This window comes from Osmerus eperlanus, chromosome 20 (genome assembly GCF_963692335.1).
Source record: "Osmerus eperlanus chromosome 20, fOsmEpe2.1, whole genome shotgun sequence".
Taxonomy (NCBI): Eukaryota; Metazoa; Chordata; class Actinopteri; order Osmeriformes; family Osmeridae; genus Osmerus; species Osmerus eperlanus.
The window spans coordinates 2,131,836-2,146,105 of NC_085037.1; the positions used below are offsets into that span (position 1 = coordinate 2,131,836).

The 14,270-nt window shown below is 48.1% G+C and overlaps 2 protein-coding genes across 2 annotated transcripts in view; both read left to right on the forward strand.

Annotated features, from left to right (window-relative positions):
• The first annotated feature begins 2,193 nt into the window (after window positions 1–2,193).
• On the forward strand, window positions 2,194–6,277 carry zgc:153441 (retinol-DH_like_SDR_c domain-containing protein). The gene is made up of 7 exons (XM_062486991.1): window positions 2,194–2,403; window positions 3,694–3,828; window positions 4,138–4,329; window positions 4,629–4,790; window positions 5,024–5,143; window positions 5,500–5,704; window positions 5,775–6,277. Exons 1-7 carry the CDS (start codon window positions 2,337–2,339, stop codon window positions 5,878–5,880), a joined length of 987 nt encoding a protein of 328 aa, XP_062342975.1. The 5' UTR covers window positions 2,194–2,336; the 3' UTR covers window positions 5,881–6,277.
• Window positions 6,278–6,506: 229 nt separating this feature from the next.
• Window positions 6,507–14,270, forward strand: part of vps45 (vacuolar protein sorting 45 homolog) — a 7,803-nt gene continuing 39 nt past the window's right edge. The window contains exons 1-15 of the mRNA XM_062445706.1: window positions 6,507–6,807; window positions 6,968–7,102; window positions 7,236–7,296; window positions 7,437–7,516; window positions 7,842–7,910; window positions 8,062–8,199; window positions 8,407–8,517; window positions 9,393–9,527; window positions 10,100–10,213; window positions 10,556–10,723; window positions 10,996–11,154; window positions 11,636–11,743; window positions 12,062–12,183; window positions 12,328–12,459; window positions 13,424–14,270. The exon at window positions 13,424–14,270 is cut by the window's right edge and continues 39 nt beyond it. Coding sequence (XP_062301690.1) covers window positions 6,715–6,807; window positions 6,968–7,102; window positions 7,236–7,296; window positions 7,437–7,516; window positions 7,842–7,910; window positions 8,062–8,199; window positions 8,407–8,517; window positions 9,393–9,527; window positions 10,100–10,213; window positions 10,556–10,723; window positions 10,996–11,154; window positions 11,636–11,743; window positions 12,062–12,183; window positions 12,328–12,459; window positions 13,424–13,511 — 1,713 coding nt within the window. The 5' untranslated portion in view covers window positions 6,507–6,714 and the 3' untranslated portion in view covers window positions 13,512–14,270. The remainder of the gene's footprint in view (window positions 6,808–6,967; window positions 7,103–7,235; window positions 7,297–7,436; window positions 7,517–7,841; window positions 7,911–8,061; window positions 8,200–8,406; window positions 8,518–9,392; window positions 9,528–10,099; window positions 10,214–10,555; window positions 10,724–10,995; window positions 11,155–11,635; window positions 11,744–12,061; window positions 12,184–12,327; window positions 12,460–13,423) is intronic.

Consider the following 14,270-nt stretch of genomic DNA (forward strand, 5'->3'; position numbering starts at 1 on the left):
TACATAACAGACATTTCCTTGACGAATCAAGAAAATACTGTTAGAACTATGCACGTCTGATTTCCTGCTGTACTTTCTATCCATGATGTGTCAGTTCTTTTGGATAAGAGCGTCTGCTGAATGAGTAAGATGGTACAAGTTGCACTCAGACAGAAAACTGCAAGAATAAGCTAACACTGTTGGTGCATTAATCTGAGACATCACTTGACTGGTTTTCTTTATAGCTAGCCTAGGGCCCTGGATGATACTTCTGACACACATAATGGGATCAAAGACATTTCTAATATTTCCAGTGCTTGCCTCCGAGACACACGAGCTATCAAGCTAGCAAAAAGTGAGATCTAACACTGACGCGCAATGTCACCGAACTACCTCCGCTAATTTGCATAAATCGATGCAAAAACTAGCTAGCTAGCTAACTAGCTAGATGTGAATGAAGAAGTATAAGGTTAATCAGCAATGCAAAATAGAAAGGTGACTGGAAAACAAACCTTGAAAAAATACCTCGTTCTCTTCACAATGTTTTTGTTGGAATGAAACAGACGATCGTCAGGCTAGCTAGTCTGAAGTTTAACAAGCAGTTAGCTAGCTGGCTACCAGCAAACCAATCACTATCAACTCCTTGCCCACAATCCCAAGTGTGAACTTATTCAATGAATGGGAGAAAAACTGCTGCAGCAAGTTGTTAAAATGCTAGCCAGTTAACTACATGTCCTATTTAAAACATTTTACCAAATGATTTATTAATTTTAGATTCTGTATTCTCACGGAAAAGAAACCATGCTTTGCCACAATCTTAGCGTGCAAGCTAACCAAGAAGTTCCTGTTTGGTTCGGGGCGTCCCCTGAAAGTTGCTAGTTAGCTAGCTAATGTTAGCATGTCTCAAATCTTTTTTTTTTTGCTTGTTGATCACTCTCCATCATGTTAAACACAACACTCCCTCCCCGAATGCCTGAACATGTTTTGCTGCTATATCCATTGAAGGATTCTTTATCTATGTGTCTATTCCAATATGTAATGATGGTATTCAATGACACAAATCTGTGTTCTAGAAAGAGTGGTCTGGAGTCGCAGAGGTCCGATAATATCAGCTTTAATGCAGCAGTTGGAAATCAACAAGTACAGAGCTCTGGGGTTGTCTAAGTTTCCCTACCCGCAACAGAGTTTGGGCTGGTTCACGAAGTCCAACTGGCTATCTTTCCCTCCCCAGCATATATTTATACAGTGCAATTGAAACACAAGTATTAAAAAAGGGTTGAGCTTGTTCTCTCGTGCATCAGGGAGTTGTTCTTGCCTACGCGTCCCACCTGCTCGGGTGCCGTCTCCACCCGGTTTCAAGGTTGTTTCTGAAAATGAAGAGATAGAGACACAAAGAACAGCCTGCTTCCCACACCCAGTGTGAGACCCAATGTTTAAGCCTGAGCACACTTCTAAGTTCATAACTTTAATAAGCACAATGCATAACTTTAATAAGCACAATATATTCTTTACCATATGTTTCAAGAAGTTATACTTGTTCTCCAGTCATCACATCAACAATGAATTTTTATACCCAGTGTTGTGATGATTAAACTAAGCCTATATGGCAAGCAGTCTCCATGGACGTTCCCTAAGTCTATACCTGTGATAAATAAAGTAACAAGAAGAGAAAGATATTAAAGCGACTCCAAGTCTGCAGGTTCGTACAGACGGTATTATACCGCCATTAATGGTAATTTATTGTAACAGACACGTGACGTGGGGTGGAAGGAAGTAGCAAGCAGAGAGCTCATTCAAGTGTACAATACATTTCCCAAAACCCGACTGTATCCATACAAGCAAGCAATAACCGCACACCAAAATGTTATATCAGGATATGAAAATGATTCAATCCATACAGCAGATTCATCAGAAGCATCACTGTAATTGGTGCACATCTTTACCAGTGGACAAGAGGAATTTGGCACTAATCTTCAGCATTGGCAGCCCTAAGTGAAAAGCAACATTCTGTCTATATTTTACCTCTCATGCTTCATTGCACTGCTCTCTCCTGTACACTACTCTACTCTACTCTGGACCCCTCAGTTGTAACCAGGGTGTTGTAGCCTAATAAGGCACCATTGATTGGTCAGACAAGCGCAAGGCGGGTTTAATCTCCTTAAGACTTTAAACCTCCCCTTTTGCTAAGATCCTTAGTCCTATTCTTAGGCTCGGTGCTGCTCTCCCACCCATGTTAACATAGCAGAGCTACAGTTGGAGGGAGTAGGCACAGAGGAGACAGCCTGATTATCTGAGGTTGTCTGGTCTGGTGGTTAGGTGTCTCCCCCCCAGGACATACCTTGCCCCCAACAGACAGGATGTGGCAGGAGCTGAAGACCAATCCCATCGTCAAGTATGGCGCCGTGACAACCGTCACCACCATCAGTGAGTCCTAGAAAAAGGGGAATGTGGACATTGTAGTGCTTTGCTGTATTGAATTGACAGTTAGAAACAGATTTATTAAAGGAAGTTCAATGATAAAAAAACATGAAGTGTGCAAATGACTGTAAATAATGCGGGTGGATGCAGTAGAACAGAGACAGTAGGCACAGTATGTGGGTAATGAGTCAGAGAAAGTTAAGCTGGGGAAAGTTACAGGTGCACACTTTAACAAAGTTAAGGAGAGCTGTCCCTGTGAGAAGAAGAAGCGATGGAGGAGACAGAGCCAGTAGGGAGCCAAAGTCAGGAGGGGAAAACACACCCTGTAGTTTGTTCATGATTATAAAATTTGACTTTAATTTAGCTTGGAATTTGCAGATGTCCCCAAGTGGTTCTATTAAAATGCATAAAGAAGAAGCCTTGGTCCGTTTTATGGTAAGATTTATTCACGTAGATTCAAAACCAGAAATGTAGGTGCTTCATTCTCTTGCTTGAGACCAAGTGTTTTCAGGGTGTTTTCATGCTTCTCTGGGTGTTTCGTGTTCTCTTTGTTGTGTACTCTCATGTGGTGATGTTTGATTCTAGGATTGTCAGAGTCTGAATCAACTGCGCAAATGTTTATATATTTTTCACTTTGGGTCGATCAACTATACCAAGGGGGAGTATTAGGGGCTATTTGACAGACTTGAAAAATCTTAATCCAGGATTTAAAATCTCACATTTTGTTGAGATTAGTGGAGATAATCAGGTTAGATGGTTGTTCGTGAACTTCCACCCATATGGATGCAGTCAGTCTGCAAAGACATGGATTGTGTCAGACCAACAGCCTTGGTTTAAAACACGCTGACTTGACCTGAGCCCTACTATTTTTTTATTACTACTCTACTGTACTCTACTCTACTCATCTACTACTCTACAGCCTACTAGTGCTCTACTCTCTACTCTTTCATTGTCTATTTGCTGTCTCGCAGTCTCCCTCTTCTTTTAAATATTCTCTCTTTCTCCCTCCCTCTCTCTCTCCCTCTCTCTCTCTCCATTCTCTTTTTTTAAATGTTTGCATTTGCCATGTAAACCTGGTTTACAAAAACAAAGACAAGGTAAATAAGTGTCAGGAAGTATTCATGCCCAGAGAACCCTTAGAGCAAAGCATCAGGCTTGAGCTAGATCAGTGTCATTGTCTAATCTGCTGGCAGACAGTCTGACCCATCCTCTGTAACAGGAAGTGACCGGTCAGACGTCACCCCAAAGAGGAAGTGTTACTCTGTCTAAACGTTGTTGTTGTTGTTTACCCTCCAGGCTTGGTGCTGCTGCGCAGGTGGATTGCTGGCGGAGTCTGTCGCAGTCGCGTCAAGCTGCATGGCAGGACCGTGGTCATCACGGGCGCCAACACCGGCATCGGCAAGGAGACGGCCAGAGACATGGCAAGCAGAGGTACGGCTAGGTGTCACAGGAGCACCTGTGTGAAGAGATGGGACATGAGGGTGGCTGATGGGATGGAGGCTTGTGGAGCTGGTTTGAGGGTTTGGGTTGAAGAGGAATAGGAGGATTTAAAGAAGAGAGAAAGAGAGAACAAAGGGTTGGATGCAAGGATTCACAATTACCGTGTATTTCAGGGATCAGGTTTATGCTTATTTGGTGTTGTTTTTACGTTGCGTTGCGTCATGTTTACCTCGCATGGTGTTTTGATATGTTGTCTCTACGCTGCTTTGCGCTAACCTGCGCTGTGACATGTGACCTCAGGTGCACGGGTCATCTTGGCGTGCCGGGACCTGACCAGGGCAGAGATGGCGGCCGTGGAGATCCGCCAGTCGACAGGAAACACCAACGTGGTGGTCCGCCATCTTGACCTGTCCTCCCTGCTCTCCGTGCGGGGGTTCGCCAGGGAGTTCATCGCCACAGAGATGCGGCTGGACATTCTCATTAATAACGCTGGTAGGAAAGAGACAAACTGGGGCTGTCTCTTTAATAACACCCCAGCAGGTGTTTCTGTGTAGTAAAGACGAGTTGTTTATGTTTTGAGTATCTCTGTCTTTACTAATCACGTTCAGAAGACACATACTCTATCTACCTATGGAAGTTGTTTCAGACCTCCTGGACCTTCGGAAATATGAACATGGTAAATTGGTTAAATAGTAGCCCAATCTTTGTATCAGACAGATGCACAGGGGTGAGATGCTGAGGCATGGAGCCGCAGTGAGAACGTCCAGAGTTCTTGTTTCCTGTCTCCTCAGGTGTGATGATGTGTCCCAAGAGCTTGACGGAGGATGGCTGCGAGACCCAGTTTGCTGTCAATCACCTGGGCCATTTCCTCCTGACCAATCTGCTCCTGGATATGCTGAGAAGCTCCGCCCCCAGCCGTGTTGTCAACGTATCCAGCATTGCGCATCAAGGAGGTAACTAGCTTTCATCAGCCATTGGTCAATCCAATTAGATAGTGTTGACTGACACTCAACAATGACGTACAGTCAATTGCGTACAGATCCAGAACTGCTGCTGTAAGCAATAGTCTTAAATTATGTGTAGAGAGTCTTGTGAAACCAAATTGGTATTGGGAAAAATAAAGTGTGTGTGACGTTCCCGAGTGACAATCTGTTTGTTGTCTTTTGCCTCCCCTAACCACTGACAGGGAAGATTCACTTGAACGACATCAACTTTGAGAAGACACCGTACGACTCTCTGATTAGCTACAGACAGAGCAAGCTAGCCAACCTGCTCTTCTCAAGAGAGCTGGCACGGAGAAACCAAGGTCAGGGGTCACCGTTTCACATCCTAGTCCTCCTCTTCCTCCTAGCCATGCTCCGCCGGTGTGCATCTGGTTATAGCTTCATGTTTCTTTGACCTGTATGTTTTCAATGTTAATATTTTGGCCAAAATGATTACAGTGACTACTTACATTCATTCCCCCTCATCCCTCCATCCCTTCATTTCTCCTTCACATCCCTCCCTCCTCTCCCTCCTCTCCCTCCTCTCTCTCTCTCTCTCTCTCTCTCTCTCTCTCTCTCTCTCTCTCTCTCTCTCTCTCTCTCTCTCTCTCTCTCTCCCTCCCCCTCCCTCCCTCCCTCCCTCCCTCCCTCCCTCCCTCCCTCCCTCTCTACCCGACAGGCAGGGGAGTGACGTCCTTCGCCCTCCACCCAGGGGTAATCCGTACGGAGCTAGGGCGCTACGTCCAGACCCGGTTCCCCCTGCTGAGCGCCCTGCTCTCCGCCCCGGCCCTCCTGCTGATGAAGACCCCCTGGCAGGGGGCCCAGACCTCTATCTACTGTGCCGTCACCCAGGGCCTGGAGAACAAGACCGGTTTCTACTTCAGGTGACTTGTGGATGTGTGTGCGTGTGTGTGTGTGTGAGAGAGAGAGTAAACTTGTGTGTCTCTGTCTCAGTGACTGCAGGGTGAAAGAGCCAGCTCCTGAAGGGAGGGATGACCTCACTGCTCTGAGGCTGTGGGACGTCAGCGCCAAGATGGTGGGCTATCTGGAGGATGTCTGACACACACACACATAAATACCCACAGGCAAGCACCCAAACACACACACACACACACACAATCAGACACACACCAATCAGACACTCCTCAGCTCATCTCACAATGCCATATTTTAGACAATATTCTTTATTTTCTAGAACTATTCTTCCTATATGGTAATTGTTTTGAATTTTTGAGAGGAGTTTCTGATACTTAATGGTGGTTCTTCCTATGACACAGGTTGTTATAATTTATAACAAAGATCCAGTTCAAGTTTCAAGTTTATTTGCCATTTGTAACAAGTACAGGTACATGTACATTGGAATTCTTTGAGATTAAAGTAGTATTGTATAACCTTACAACGTGTTGTTCTGGATTTGAACATATTTTAACGATGTATGTGGATGTGTAATAAATGTGATACTTGTGAAGTTGTTGAGTGCTTTTGTCTGAAATTTGCCCTTACCAAAATGGCGTCTTCTTAGTGCCGTCGATGGCTGTGCATTGTGGGATGTTGTGCAGACGGATGTCCTTTGCTGATCCTGAATCAGGGAAATGCGAGCAATGTCCAGCGACTCAACGTACATTGTGAGCTGTGTGATCATATCTACTGACTGGAGGTCAGCTTTTATTCGATCGGAGGAGCACCCGGAAATGAGTTCATTGCGTGGCTTTCAGCTGATTCTCACTTTACGTTTTGTCAACAACAGAGACATTCAGACATGAAAACGAATTAAACGCTTTGGAACCGTTGCGCCAAGGGGCATCAAGACCCCTGACATTAAGACATTGTTTTCAATCGAGTCTTTGGTTATTCAATTCGCTTTAGATAGTTGTTTGATTACATCGCCGCCAAGATGAACGTGACTCTTGCAGTGAAGCAGTACATCTCGAAGATGATAGAGAACAGCGGGCCGGGGATGAAAGTGTTGCTGATGGATAAAGAGACGGTAGGTTCAAGAAAGCTAGCTTACAGATGAGAGAAGCAAATTTAGCATGATGTAGCTAGCGAGCTAGCCCTCTAGCTTTCTGTGTTAATAAATGATGACGTTGTAGAAACATTCTATTCTGCTCTACTTTGACCTACGATAATGTCTACATGTGTTTCAGACCAGTATCGTCAGTGTGGTGTACACGCAGTCAGAGATCCTACAGAAGGAGGTCTACCTGTTTGAAAGGATCGATTCTCAAAACCGAGATAACATGAAGCACCTGAAGGCTATTTGTTTCCTCCGGCCAACAAAGGTACAGTACTTTATTTCACTCTGTGTCCCCATCATCTCTCTCTTACCTCCATCTGTCTTTCTCTCCTTCTCCCTTTCAAAGTTTCTTAGACAAATGTTTATTGCTGGAGCACCATTTCTCTTCCTTCCTACAGGAGAATGTAGAGAATCTGATCCAGGAGCTTCGCAGGCCCAAGTACAGCGTCTACTTCATCTGTAAGGACACATTATAGTTCATATTATTTGCAAAGTTAATATCAACGGCTAGATTGTGGACCTGGCTCCTACTTATCCATTGCTTTGGTCTGTCTCTCGGTTATCTGCTGCTCCTGTCTGCCCTCCCTCCACGCCTGCAGACTTCAGCAACGTGATCAGTAAGAGTGAGATCAAGGCCCTGGCCGAGGCTGACGAACAGGAAGTGGTGGCGGAGGTGCAGGTGAGGCTGCAGACTCTGACATCGAACCCACAGATAACAGTCTGACTGACCGAGAGGATGGAGGGGTGTGGGTAGAGGGTGATAGATGGATAAAGTGTTAAGTGGAACTGAGAACGGTGTTAAGGAGATACGTTTAGGTGTCTCTATGCTCCAAACACACACAAACACAAGAGTCCCAGAAAACTTAATAGCAATGTGTTCCACTAATGTGAGAGATAGCATGTTGTCATGAGTTAGTAGATATGTTCAGAAGTTGAAGTGAAGAGTGTCTGTGAGGTGACGTGTGATTTCCTCCCCCTCCCCCCATGTTTGTGGGTCAATGCAGGAGTTCTATGGGGACTTCATAGCAGTGAACCCTCACCTGTTCTCCCTCAACCTGAGTGGTGTGGCCAGGGTAAGAGAGCACGTACCTGGCCTTTCCAGGACCACCACTGGTGCCCGTTAGAACCAGACTTCATATGGAATGTTGCCGATATTATTATCTTATTTTTGTTTTTTACTTCTGTTTGTGTACCTGTGTGTGTGTGTGTGTGTGTGTGGTGCAGGGCCGCAGCTGGGAGCCCTCTCTCCTGGCCCGGACCACCCAGGGTCTGACCTCAGTGCTGCTGGCTCTGAAGAAGTGTCCCATGATCCGCTACCAGCTGTCCTCAGACATGGCAAAGAGACTGGGGGAGAGCGTCAAGGTGAGGGGAGCACGCACGCACACACACACACACACGCACACACGCACACACACACACACACACAGATGTTAATATGCATACAGATCACACACTTCTTCACACTCATCCCCTCTTCCTGTCCTCCCTTCCTCTCCCCGCTCATCTCCTCATGCCCTCTTCCTCCCATCACCTTCCCTACTCATCCTCCTCTCCTCTTCCTCTCCCCAGCAAATCATCACTAAGGAATACGAGCTGTTTGAATTCCGGAAGACGGAGGTCCCTCCCCTCCTGCTCATCCTGGACCGCAACGATGACGCCATCACCCCCCTGCTGAACCAGGTGAGATAGACAGGTTATCACCCCCCTGCTGAACCAGGTGAGATAGACAGGTTATCACCCCTCTGCTGAACCAGGTGAGATAGACAGGTTATCACCCCTCTGCTGAACCAGGTGAGATAGACAGGTTATCACCCCCCTGCTGAACCAGGTGAGATAGACAGGTTATCACCCCTCTGCTGAACCAGGTGAGATAGACAGGTTATCACCCCCCTGCTGAACCAGGTGAGATAGACAGGTTATCACCCCCCTGCTGAACCAGGTGAGATAGACAGGTTATCACCCCCCTGCTGAACCAGGTGAGATAGACAGGTTATCACCCCCCTGCTGAACCAGGTGAGATAGACAGGTTATCACCCCTCTGCTGAACCAGGTGAGATAGACAGGTTATCACCCCTCTGCTGAACCAGGTGAGATAGACAGGTTATCACCCCCCTGCTGAACCAGGTGAGATAGACAGGTTATCACCCCTCTGCTGAACCAGGTGAGATAGACAGGTTATCACCCCCCTGCTGAACCAGGTGAGATAGACAGGTTATCACCCCCCTGCTGAACCAGGTGAGATAGACAGGTTATCACCCCCCTGCTGAACCAGGTGAGATAGACAGGTTATCACCCCCCTGCTGAACCAGGTGAGATAGACAGGTTATCACCCCCCTGCTGAACCAGGTGAGATAGACAGGTTATCACCCCCCTGCTGAACCAGGTGAGATAGACAGGTTATCACCCCCCTGCTGAAACAATAACGGGCAGCAAACTCTTACAACTCTAACATTGTGTTATTTCTTGGCACCCACACCGCAACAACATGATGTTCGGGCATTCTCCTGAACAGTTTGAATCCCACAATGGACTGGTGTGTTTGTGTCTCCCTCTAGTGGACGTACCAGGCCATGGTCCACGAGCTCCTGGGCCTGAACAACAACCGCATCGACCTGTCGCGTGTCCCCGGCATCAGCAAGGACCTGAAGGAGGTGGTGCTCTCCGCCGAGAACGACGAGTTCTACGCCAACGTGAGTCCCAACGCCCGGGGTTACGATATTCAAATCAACTTTATTGACAGCGTGTTGACTCTGGTTGGTTTTGGAAAGGGCTGGAGTGGGTGAGGGTTCTTCCAGCTTCCAGTTCCAGCATGTCGGAGGCAGTCTTGTGTGGGTCATGGGGTCACTGGGTTGGAGCCAGTTTGATGCTGGTTCGTAGGGTTACCAGGTCACTGGGTTTGAGGACATGGGTATGGACCCAGAGGGAAATGACTATTAGAGCTGCTCCTGGGTGAAGCCAGCGTCATTTAATGATCGTAGGGAACACAGTGTTGAGCGGGCGTAATTCTACAACATGCGCACAGGCGTGCACAGAAATAGACATCTGTCTGGTGGCGGTCGTGGTCTTGATTCCAGGCTCTGTGCAGCGTGTAGGGAAGCTGTAATGACCCGTCCAGATGTGTGGTGTTATGAACAATGGCTTAAGCTGCTTATCTGGGACTGAATGAGCTCACCTCACCTCACCCTCCCCTGTCCCCTGAATAAACCGATCCTGTTTTCCTTTGTGCCCTCCCCCCCCCCCCCCCGTTCCGTTCCCTCGTCAGAACCTGTACCTGAACTTTGGGGAGATCGGCACTAACATTAAGAACCTGATGGAGGACTTCCAGAAGAAGAAGCCTAAAGACCAGCAGAGGCTGGAGTCCATCTCTGACATGAAGGTACCCCACCTGTACGAGACGTTCCCACCACCGCCTGTTCGTGTTCATGACCCCCCCGTGTTGACACGTTGACACGTTGGGATCAGTTACTCTGTATGTCCCCTGCTCTTTTTCACCAGCTTTCTCTGTCTTCTTTAAAAGTTTCAAGATTTCTTGTCGACGTTTATGAGTGTGTGTGTGTGCATACATAGACTTTTGTGGACAACTACTCCCCCAGTTGAAGAAGATCTCCTCTTTCAAGTCTCAAGCTTTCTTGTAATACGGCCCACACGGTTTGAAGGCAGCTGTTTATAGATGTGTGTGTGTGTGTGTGTTTGTGTGTGTGTGTGTGTGTGTGTGCAGGCGTTTGTGGACAACTACCCCCAGTTTAAGAAGATGTCGGGCACGGTGTCCAAGCATGTGACGGTGGTGGGGGAGCTGTCCCGGCTGGTCAGTGAGAGACACCTGATGGAGGTGTCTGAGGTGGAGCAGGAGCTGGCCACCCAGAACGACCACTCCAGCGCCCAGCAGGTCAGTCCCGACCCCTGACCCCTGAACTCGACCCAGACTGTAGCCCTGACCCTGCCCAACCCTAACCCTGACCCCAATCCTGCCAGAGCCCTCCCAGCATGAAACAGGACAACCCTCAGTGCTTCTGCCTGTACAGGAAACACACCTATCATAAACTGTCCGTTCTCTGTTCTAATACGTGACAACTTCAGAACCACCGAGACGTATTTTGTAGAACCCTTTCTACATCCTTAACGGGCCGTTGGGTTCTCCTTGTTCCTTCCTGTCCTCAGAACGTGCGTCGGCTGCTGCAGAACCCACGAGTCAGCGAGCTGGATGCGGTGCGCTTGGTGATGCTGTACGCGCTGCGCTACGAGAAGCACAGCAGCAGCGTCCTGCCGGGGCTACTGGACGAGCTCAACAGGAAGGGTGTGTCGGAGAGACACCGCAGGGTAGGCCGGGCGGGAGGGGTTAGTATACTACAGTTTAGGATAGTATAATTATACTATCCTAGTGCTATATTACATTATAATATAGCACGAGACAGTACAGTACAGCATAGCATGGCACAGTAGAGAATGGTATTATATAGGGAGTCAGGTAGCTGAGCGGTTAGGGAGTCGGGCTAGTAATCTGAAGGTTACCGGTTCGATTCCCGGCTCTGCCAAATGACGTTGTGTCCTTGGGCAAGGCACTTCACCCTACTTGCCTCGGGGGAATGTCCCTGTACCACTGTAAGTCGCTCTGGATAAGAGCGTCTGCTAAATGACTAAATGTAAATGTAAATATAGTACAGTACAGTATATTACCGTTCTGTATTGTCTGTGTATTAGTGTATTATTGTACCTTACATGTATAATAAATACATTTCAAAGTCACAACCTCTGGGGTCGTGACCTGTGACCAATGAACTGTGACCTGTGTGTGTGTCAGATGGTGCAGTCCATGGTGGAGTATGGCGGGAAGCGGGTCAGAGGAAGTGACCTCATCACTCCCACGGACGCCGTGGCCATCACCAAACAGTTCTTCAAAGGGCTCAAGGTACATGACTTCCTCATGTCACCATGGCAACGCGAAGAGTCCACTGAGACTTTCCACGTCCTGACCAACTGTTTCTCTCTCTGTCTCGCTGTCCCTCCCTCCCTCCCTCTCTCTCTCTCTCTCTCTCTCTCTCTCTCTCTCTCTCTCTCTCTCTCTCTCTCTCTCTCTCTCTCTCTCTCTCTCTCTCTCTCTCTCTCTCTCTCTCTCTCTCTCTCTCTCTCTCTCTCTCTCTCTCTCTCTCTCTCTCTCCTCTCTGTCTCTCTGTCCCTCTCTCTGTCTCTGTCTCTCCCTCCCTCCCTCTCTCTCTTCCCCCTCCAGGGAGTAGAAAACGTGTACACTCAGCACCAGCCCCTCCTCCATGACACTCTGGACCAGCTGATTAAAGGACGTCTGAAGGACAGTCAGTTCCCCTACCTGGGCCCCAGCTCCCTCCGGGACAGGTGACACCAAAAAATATTGAATCCATTTTGGAATACAGCTGTAACATATCAGCATGTGGAAAAAGTAAAGAGCTGTGAATACTTTCAGGATGCACTGTATACACACACACACAAACACACACACCTAACCCTGTCCTCCCGCAGGCCCCAGGACATCCTGGTGTTCGTCATCGGGGGAGCCACGTACGAGGAGGCTCTGACCGTGTACAACCTGAACCGCACCATGCCCGGGGTCCGAGTGGTGCTGGGGGGCACCACCATACACAACACCAAGAGGTCAGTACTGGGGAGGGAGGGGGGGAGTTATGTAATAGTAGTCATGACCTCCTCCCCCCCCTCACCCGTGACATCAGAGTCAGCAGCTTGTTGTTGTGACAGTTTAAGTGCTCCCTGATGGTAGACACACACTCTATTGTGAGCCCTAGCCCCTAGTCCCGGTCCAACCTGTCCCAGCCAAACCTAGTCCAGTCCCAGTCTAGCCCTCCTCCCAGCACCATCTCTTTCCCTCCCTCTCTGTCTCTCGCCGTCTCCCTCTCTATTCAACGACCCTCAGCATCTAAATCCACATCTCCACCTGCATCTGCTATTTATACAGTACTACCGTATGCAATAATTCTCGCAGATCATGTGATTTCCCAGTGCAGAGTAACCGCATCTCAGCTGCCAGGCACTTAGCATCAGGATCCCCACAACTGCACCTCCAGGCAGCCTCGCAGTGGTGCAGCGTGTCACCCCACCCCTCATCCTGACGTAACGCCGCTGAGCACGGCTGTGAATACGAGGGGGAGTGGGGGGAGGGCAGGAGGGGCCCAGCGAGGAGGGGCCCGGGGAGTTAGGAGGGGACCCGGGTTATCTTGGGGTAGATAATCAGGGCGTCAGGGCCGCCCTGCTGGTCATGGAACATAGATAAGGGCTGTGTGTTCATGGGGCTGGTGGTGGGGTCTGCTGGCTACAACACATCGACATTGGAGCTTGTTCTTCAGGTGACTTGTTAGTGTTCAAGTTGCAGTCCCAGCCCTGGTCCAAACACTAGCCCTAGTCTCTCCACCCTTGGTGCCCTCCCTCCCCCTTCAGGGTTGTAGGTTCAATGCCCATTGTGTCTTTTGTACCTTTGGAACTACACTCTGTATTACATACATACACACAAACACACACACACATACATGCATGCATGCATGCATGCATACATACATGCACCGCTAACATAAATATGGTTTTCTCCCTCCTCTCTCTTCCACAGTTTTTTAGAGGAAGTGACATCAGCGGCGGGGGCGGGGCATGGCAGCGAGAGGGCGCAGGGGGCAGGGCGCCATCCCAGCAGACGCTGAACCTTCAACACACACACACGCTAACATACACTCACACACACACGTATACACCCACACATTTGTGAACACACTCACACACGTAGACACACACCAATACACACCCTCACACTCCGATACACATATACACATATTATTATTTGTTTCAGTACCCAACACATTCCAGTTCTCTGTTTCAGTCTCCATCTACTACACACCCCCCACCCCAGAAACATGTTGGAATCAGGTCCTCATGACCTGCATCCCTCGTAAACAACATGTGACCTAATTACCCCCCCCAATTACCCCCCCCCCCCCCCATAAGAGACCAGGGTAACAACAAGGTTACTCAGATTGTATTTTTAAGAGGTTGACAGTGCCGCCTGTGTGTGTGTGTGTGTTTGTCTTGTTAGGGTTCTTCTCTGGACCGGAAGGATAAGTCCTGTTCCTTAGAAGCCTGGATGACGTCAGTTCACTGTCAATTAACTGAGTTAAAGAAGTCAGCTTCAATTCAAATGTCATACAGAAAGAACACTGTTGAAGCTTATCAAGTGTATTTATATCAATCTAACAGAACATCATTCAAATACATGTGCTCAACTTTAACTATGGGAGTTCATCATTCTGTTTTAATTGCGATGTGATTGAATTCCTCCCAGCCTGGGTAAGCAGAGCTGTAAAGGTTTAGCAATGTCGGTGTGGATAATGTATCTTTTTTTTCTGTATAGTTCTTGCCTTGTTATTGTCTCTCCAACACCTACTGACTTAGAACACCTGCAACTG

Excerpts from the sequence above, each read along its gene's own strand:
- zgc:153441 (XM_062486991.1), top strand. The coding sequence starts at position 2,337 with ATGTGGCAGGAGCTGAAGACCAATCCCATCGTCAAGTATGGCGCCGTG. Across the intron at positions 2,404-3,693 it reads GACAACCGTCACCACCATCA|GCTTGGTGCTGCTGCGCAGG; the intron begins GTGAGTCCTAGA and ends TTTACCCTCCAG. Across the intron at positions 5,705-5,774 it reads AAGACCGGTTTCTACTTCAG|TGACTGCAGGGTGAAAGAGC; the intron begins GTGACTTGTGGA and ends TCTCTGTCTCAG.